Source organism: Malus sylvestris, chromosome 5, assembly GCF_916048215.2.
Source record: "Malus sylvestris chromosome 5, drMalSylv7.2, whole genome shotgun sequence".
NCBI classification, from domain to species: domain Eukaryota; kingdom Viridiplantae; phylum Streptophyta; class Magnoliopsida; order Rosales; family Rosaceae; genus Malus; species Malus sylvestris.
The window spans coordinates 45,712,567-45,719,834 of NC_062264.1; the positions used below are offsets into that span (position 1 = coordinate 45,712,567).

At 36.9% G+C, this 7,268-nt stretch overlaps 1 protein-coding gene across 1 annotated transcript; it reads left to right on the forward strand.

Moving 5' to 3' along the window:
* Positions 1-2,663: 2,663 nt before the first annotated feature.
* Positions 2,664-6,872, forward strand: LOC126624046 (calcium-dependent protein kinase 2-like). Its single transcript, XM_050293039.1, has 8 exons — positions 2,664-3,689; positions 4,176-4,319; positions 4,411-4,563; positions 5,414-5,529; positions 5,660-5,827; positions 5,906-6,033; positions 6,406-6,505; positions 6,584-6,872. The coding sequence occupies exons 1-8, from the start codon at positions 2,942-2,944 to the stop codon at positions 6,656-6,658; spliced, it is 1,632 nt and encodes a 543-aa protein (XP_050148996.1). The 5' UTR covers positions 2,664-2,941; the 3' UTR covers positions 6,659-6,872.
* Positions 6,873-7,268: the final 396 nt, after the last annotated feature.

Consider the following 7,268-nt stretch of genomic DNA (forward strand, 5'->3'; position numbering starts at 1 on the left):
ACTTATAACTTAACATCTTAATTATTCTTTAGATAAAATTAACTAGAATTAGGTATTACTAGCAACATGATTAATTCACTTTAGACGAATGATATATGATGGTTTCATTTTATCTATATATATGAGATGAGATATTGTCAAAGTCGTGTCAATGGCATGAAAGAAAAAATGGAAACTCAAAAACTATGATTTTGATGACGATGAGGATGACGATGATGAGCATAAAGGGTAGGCCCCGCTGATATGGAAAACTTGATGTCGAATCCAAATTCCGAAGTCGAGTCACTTATTAGCTAGTGTGATTTTAATGGCGCCATTACAAAGGTAAAACCAATGGCTCTCATTTCTTGCGAGCTGTGAGTTCATTGTTGCGTCCCTTTTTTGAAAAAGTTGATGGCCCATATGGCTTACTCATTATTTTAAGGTATTATCACAAATAATCTCGAAATTGCCCTATATCATCAAGATTATTCTTGAAATTAAAAATCAATCAACGTAATTTTTGTAAAATAAGTGCGCAAATTAATGTGGTCCTTGTGTCATAATTTTTAACAAATTTGTAACGGAATGACCGAATTGATTTGTGACACTTAACATTAAAAAAACTATACTGATCGATTTTCAATTTCAACGATTTTCTTAAAGGTATGGATCAATTTTAAGAACTAATGCTCAGTGGTCTTACTAATTGGAGCCCAAATCCTATTGGGTTATCTTGTAGGGCCTATAGTGAGAGCAAAACGAAACTACATAACATAACAGTGGTCATAGGCGGCTCCAAGTTATGCGAAAAGCCCAAATCTGTCATTCAGTCCGTTGCCATGTTTACTTTCCTAAATATACCGTCTCCATTTTTCTCTAGCAGACTCTTTTGCATAATAATACGATACTCTAAACTACCGGTTACCGCGGTCTTAAAAAAGAGAGATTAAACTTGGTGTAGCGGATGGGATGAACGTAGTATCTTAATCAATTGATCTATTTCATATATGATCGTCTAGCAGACTTTTACAAGTAGGAAAAATATTTGCGAAATCATTGATTTGGTTGTTCAGGGGAGTTACCTAGAATTCCACAATAACCTTGCTATAGGCAAGATCTCGGGAAAATTTTCAGGACAAGATCCTTTTTCTAGCCCTAACGTCTCTCACAGACATGCTCCAAATACATTTTGGTTAATCGAACTTTAAATGTGGCAAACTTTTTATTAGATGACCCTAGGAGTGTGATTATGCAATCTAAAACCCAAATTTCTAGAATGTAAGAAGACGTCACAAACTTTTTATTAGATGACCCTACGAATGTGATTACCAATAAGTAGTTCATCCATTACCCTACATTTTTTTATATTAGGTAGTGCTATTTACATGCACGTTTTACTTCTCAATCACTACTCTTAATTTCTGATCATCAAATCAAATGAATTGAATAAGATTAATAAAAAAAAATTAATAAAAGTTTGTAAAAAATAAAAATAAATGTGAAACATTATCTTTATGTTTCCCACGAATTTAGTTTCGAAATTATTTTATCCAGCACACATATTTGTCTTCTAGATCATCTATTATCCAGCACATAACACACCACCTGAAATCCACACACCTGTATGGCTCGATCAAGTAAGTCCACATCATTCCATTCATTTTCACGTGATTTTTGGCATTGGCATTGGCATTTGTTGTGGAATCATGTATATATATAATGAGTACTGAAAGATTTTAGATTTGAATTTCGTGGATGACGAGTTTGATATCAATTTATTACCCTTGTTTTTTGCTGTATTATCCGTGAATGAGTGGGCACATGAGAGATGATAGTATTAGGAATGAGGATATCCGAGGTAAAGTAGGAGTAGCCGAGATTGAAGTAAAGATGAGAGAAAATCGGTCAAGGTGATTTGGACATATGAACGAAGGCCTTCAGACGCTCAAACTAGAAGATGTGATTACCAGACAAAAGTTCAGTGACGGAGGAGTAGAGGAAGACATAGGAAGACTTGGAAAGAAACTCTAAAAAAAGACTTGGAGTACTTGGATTTAACAAAAGACGCGACACATAACCGAATGGAATGACGTTATAGGATTTATACAATCAACTCTGCTTAGTAGAATAAAGCTTTGTTGTTGTTGTTGTTTGTCTCCTGCAGTATTATATTGTTATATTAAATAAATAAACAAGTGATTGGAAGAAAAGTAAAGTAGTTTGCTTTAGTTTTTGCCACTTCTAAGACCATCTCCAACCCTTGAGTTAAAAGTCAAATTTTTTAGCCCGGAAAATTTAGCTTTTAGCTCAGAAACATATTTTCTGCTCCAACCCTTCTACCCTAAAATTTTAGCTCGGAATTATTAAAGAATGAAATTAGCCTAAATTTTTTTCTTAAATCAATTTAAAAAAAAAAAAATATGTAGATTATTGTAAATTAATTTTATGAACATTTTAATCTAAAAAAATTTAAATTCCGATAAACATTTCGCATTTAGCCCGGAGGGAAAGCTGGGGGTATTTGACCCAGAAATAGCATTTGGCATTTAGCCTAAAATTTTAGTATGGGTTTGAGAGTATTTGGGGGAGTAATTTGGCTTTTAACCCAGGTTGGAGATGGTCTAACTATCGCTTTTGCCGTAATATTCTTATGACACGTCTTTGACATAATGTCAAAAATCCCGACAAATCCGTACCCACCGCTTCTGTTTCCCGGAAAGAAAAGCAACCAAATTTAATTCACTTGGTTTGGTTGGACTACTGAATTTCAGCCCGTGTCAGCACGCAAAATTCAAACCTCTTCCATGTAGACGATAACTATGGTCGCACCTTGATCTGGGTTTTGCTTGAATTCCTCAAATATCAGATTTTTGGGTTGTCTTCGATTCCACATTTCATCGTTAGCCTTTTGTTCGTCGATTGAAATCCGCCACCAAATTCCCTGAATCCTGATCGGAAAATGGGTTGCTACAGCAGCAAAGAGAATGCTCCGAAACCCGGTTCAAAGGGGTTCGGGTCATCCCAGCCTTACCAGCAGCCGCAGACGGCTGCTCAGCCTCAGAAAATATCATCCCAACAACCCCATAACCCACCACCACCTCCCAGACCACAGCCCCAGCAGAGGGCACAGCCAGCGCCCCAACCAAGGGCACAGCACCAGCAGCCAAGCCCTCCTCCAGTAAAACCGGCGCCGCAGCCGAATAGCATTCTGGGGAAGCCCTTTGATGACATTAAGCAGTACTACACACTCGGCAAAGAACTGGGCAGGGGCCAATTCGGTATCACATACTTGTGCACTGAGAACTCCACCGGCCACAGCTACGCCTGCAAGTCGATCCTGAAACGCAAACTTGTGAGCAAAAACGACAGGGACGACATCAAGAGAGAGATTCAGATAATGCAGCATTTGTCTGGGCAGCCAAACATTGTGGAGATCAAGGGGGCTTATGAGGACAGGTACTCTGTGCATTTGGTGATGGAGCTCTGCGCCGGAGGGGAACTTTTCGATCGAATTATAGCGCAGGGACAGTATTCGGAGAGGGCTGCCGCTGCGATTCTGCGTGACATTGTGAATGTTGTGCACATTTGTCACTTCATGGGCGTGCTGCACCGTGATCTCAAGCCGGAGAATTTCTTGTTGTCTAGCAAGGAAGAGAAGGCAATGCTGAAGGCAACGGATTTCGGGTTGTCTGTTTTCATTGAGGAAGGTGAGTTGCATTGATTTTAATGGTCTATGTTCATTGTTCATACAAGTTGTAGAATTTAGAACTAGAAAGCTATGAGCTTGACTATGGCATTTCGATTTGTTTGATATACGCAAATGTGTTTTAAAATCTCCAATTTTACTAGTATTAGTTTTCTGTGAATTGTTATTCCTCTAGTTTAGTTGCAGATGTTATAATGGCAAGAAGTTACATTCCGAACGGAAAGTTGTGTAGTTTACTGGGATATTGTCTGTAGATTTTAGTCAAGGGTTAACTAGTAAGAGTGGTCAGCCTGCGCCATTTCCTACCTTACGCAGTCTAGCTAATCGAATTATGATGTTATAAACTACTTTATTCCTTTGTAAAGCTTTTCGGAAATTTTCGTTTTCATTTGATTGCTTTGCTTCAGTCAGGTATATAATAATCTTAAGTTTTAATCTGGTGGATAAATTCTAGTGTACAATGACACCTGCTTTGTCCTCATCACAGGAAAGGTGTACCGTGATATAGTCGGCAGTGCTTACTATGTTGCCCCTGAAGTCTTGCGGCGTAGTTATGGAAAGGAAATAGACATTTGGAGTGCAGGAGTCATTCTGTATATTCTACTCAGTGGTGTACCTCCATTTTGGGCTGGTAAATATGAATTCAGTGTATTCTTGCTAAACATTCACTGTTCTCTTAGGTTTAGTTGTCTTATCAATATATCTCGCTCTTTACATTGCAGAAACTGAGAGGGGTATATTCGATGCCATATTGGAAGGAGTAATAGACTTTGATAGTCAACCATGGCCATCAATATCAGACAGTGCTAAAGATTTAGTTAGAAAGATGCTGACACAGGACCCAAGAAAGAGAATTACTTCTGCAGAAGTTCTCGGTATGTTACCTCTTAAACATTATTTTAGCTGGATTGAAAGTTACAATGAAGTAAAACATGTGTAAAATATCGATGATATCGGAAATATCGGTAGTCCAAAAATACGGAAATTTCGATGGAAATATCGGGATATTATCGATGTCGATAAAAATTGAATAAAAACCACGGAAATTGTAAGAAAAACTTGGAAATTTTTATTGAAACTTTGCAGCATGTTTATTTAGTCAATTATCTATTAGTTTATCACAAAAAATTAGAAGGAAATGCATTGCATGATGGATTTAATTGATTTAAGTTGATTATATAGCGAGCTGGCAAACATTGTGAGTGTAGAAAATATGTAGTAATTAATGAAAGAAGTTTAAACACATCATAATCATTTATATATAATGAATTAGTACAATATTTTACATTTTATACATTGCATGGTAAGATAGACTTAGTACCACATAGAGTTCCTATCAAGGTCTAAAATATCGATGATATTGGAAATATCGGTAGTAAAAAAACACGGAAATTTCGATTGAAATTTCGGGATAATATCGATATTTTAGACCTTATAATCGATAATTTTCCTCTGTCTGATTTATAGGCCATTCTTCTCAAGTGTTTCTTTGTTATAAACTCTTTGAAATGACATCTTTTTCACATGATAGAAAGTAGGCCTTGTGCTGGCATTCAAGGGATAATCCGATGTTTTAGTTTTTTTTTTTCTTCCAAATTTAGCAGTTAAATAGAAGCTGAAAGGATAAATATACTGCATTACAATAATCGACTTTTAGCCACATATTACCACCAGCTTTTGTTTTGTGGGTGCTTTTGACTGATGTTTAATATTCTGTATGGTCAGAGCACCCGTGGCTCAGAGTAGGCGGAGTAGCATCAGACAAGCCAATAGATAGTGCAGTTCTCTCTAGAATGAAGCAGTTCAGGGCAATGAATAAGCTCAAGCAACTTGCTTTGAAGGTAATTTTTCGGACTATGTTCAGAAGCTCCTATCTTCACCCAATATTGGCAAAGTTTCCAGAGAATTCCTTCTTACCTTCAACTATCTTATTCCCATAATAATCTTTTTTCATTTGAAAATTTCCCCCAGGTCATAGCAGAGAATCTATCTGAAGAAGAAATTAAAGGCCTTAAAACAATGTTCACCAATATGGACACTGACAAAAGTGGTACAATAACTTACGAAGAACTGAAGACAGGTTTAGCGCGTATTGGGTCACGGCTGTCAGAAGCCGAAGTTAGGCAACTCATGGATGCTGTAAGTAGTTACCGATTCCTCAGGAACTCAATTCTGTTGCTTCTGGCAATTTTGTGATTTATCTGTAACACATTTCAGGCTGATGTCGATGGAAATGGATCAATTGACTACATTGAATTTATATCTGCTACTATGCATAGACAAAGATTAGAAAGAGATGAGCACCTGTACAAAGCATTTCAGTACTTTGACAAGGATAGCAGCGGGTGGGTTGACAAAATTTATTGTGTGATACTTTCTGCATACTAATGTCTTACTGGATTTCTGTTTTTGATCAAGTCAAATTCAACCACTTGATCCTACTGCACGAAATAAATTACTTTGGATAAATTTCTCGTTATGATCATACTAGATGTGTGCTCAAACAACTATGCGCATATTGATTCATAAATTTAGTCTAGCCTTGTGAACTTGCAAGCTTAAATCGATCCAACTTGTATGTCAGGCATAAGGTTTATTAGCTTGTAATATCATGATTTGCAAGGAGCCAAACTGTTTATAAATATATGTTTTCATCACTCAGTCATAAGGCGAAAGTTAATGAAGTTCCTTACCGAGTTGTCAATTTCCACTGACAGGTACATTACAAGAGATGAATTAGAGGCTGCTATGAAGGAGCATGGAATGGGTGATGACAACACCATCAGAGAGATAATTTCTGAGGTTGATGCCGATAATGTAAGTTACTTACGACTTCCAAATATCTGGAACTTTTTCTTAGTCATGTTTTATACTGATTTACTTTGGACCAAATAGGATGGGAGGATCAACTATTCGGAATTCTGTGCAATGATGAGAAGTGGGGCTCAACAACCAGCAAAGCTCTTTTAATTTCACTAGACCAATCTTGATAAAAAAAATGGGCAGTTTGAGCATGTGAAGCTAGACTTTCGTGTTGGATTAATCAGGTTGTGTTTCTGTGCATCGATTTACAGGTTATCTTTTTTTTTTTTTTTTTTTGAAGTTCCTGTTCAATCTTGTTATGAATATTTCCTGAATATACTACAATTTTAATTAATTTAAACTGATCTTGCTACGGTCACCACCCACAGGCCTTGAATTGAGCACACACTAGAAGTGAATGATAGAATCTCTCTAGCTTCAGTTGTGCAGCTACTAGGATCGGATATGATTGAAGTTGGGTCCAAGCAAATTCTATCGAGTCTCAGTCTTCCAGATGGAATCCGGATCCTCTTTGCGAGGATCTGAGGATTCGTGAATCGTGTCCGTTCATCGTACATCATATGGTCAAAAATCATTTTAAATTAAACACAAACAGTACTTAACAAAAACTGACCGTATAATATACGATGAATGTACACAATTCACGGATCTTCACCAAAAGATCAGGAGAGGATCCTGTTGGTTCTAGATGAGACTTGTAAGACCCAACATGTTAGACTGATGTCCAATTTAACAAGTCTAGTCCCAGCATTTATAA

Coding starts and splice junctions, on each gene's coding strand:
- LOC126624046 (XM_050293039.1), top strand. CDS start 2,942: ATGGGTTGCTACAGCAGCAAAGAGAATGCTCCGAAACCCGGTTCAAAG. Junction 5,828..5,905: donor TTAGGCAACTCATGGATGCT/GTAAGTAGTTAC, acceptor AACACATTTCAG/GCTGATGTCGATGGAAATGG. Junction 6,506..6,583: donor CTGAGGTTGATGCCGATAAT/GTAAGTTACTTA, acceptor TGGACCAAATAG/GATGGGAGGATCAACTATTC.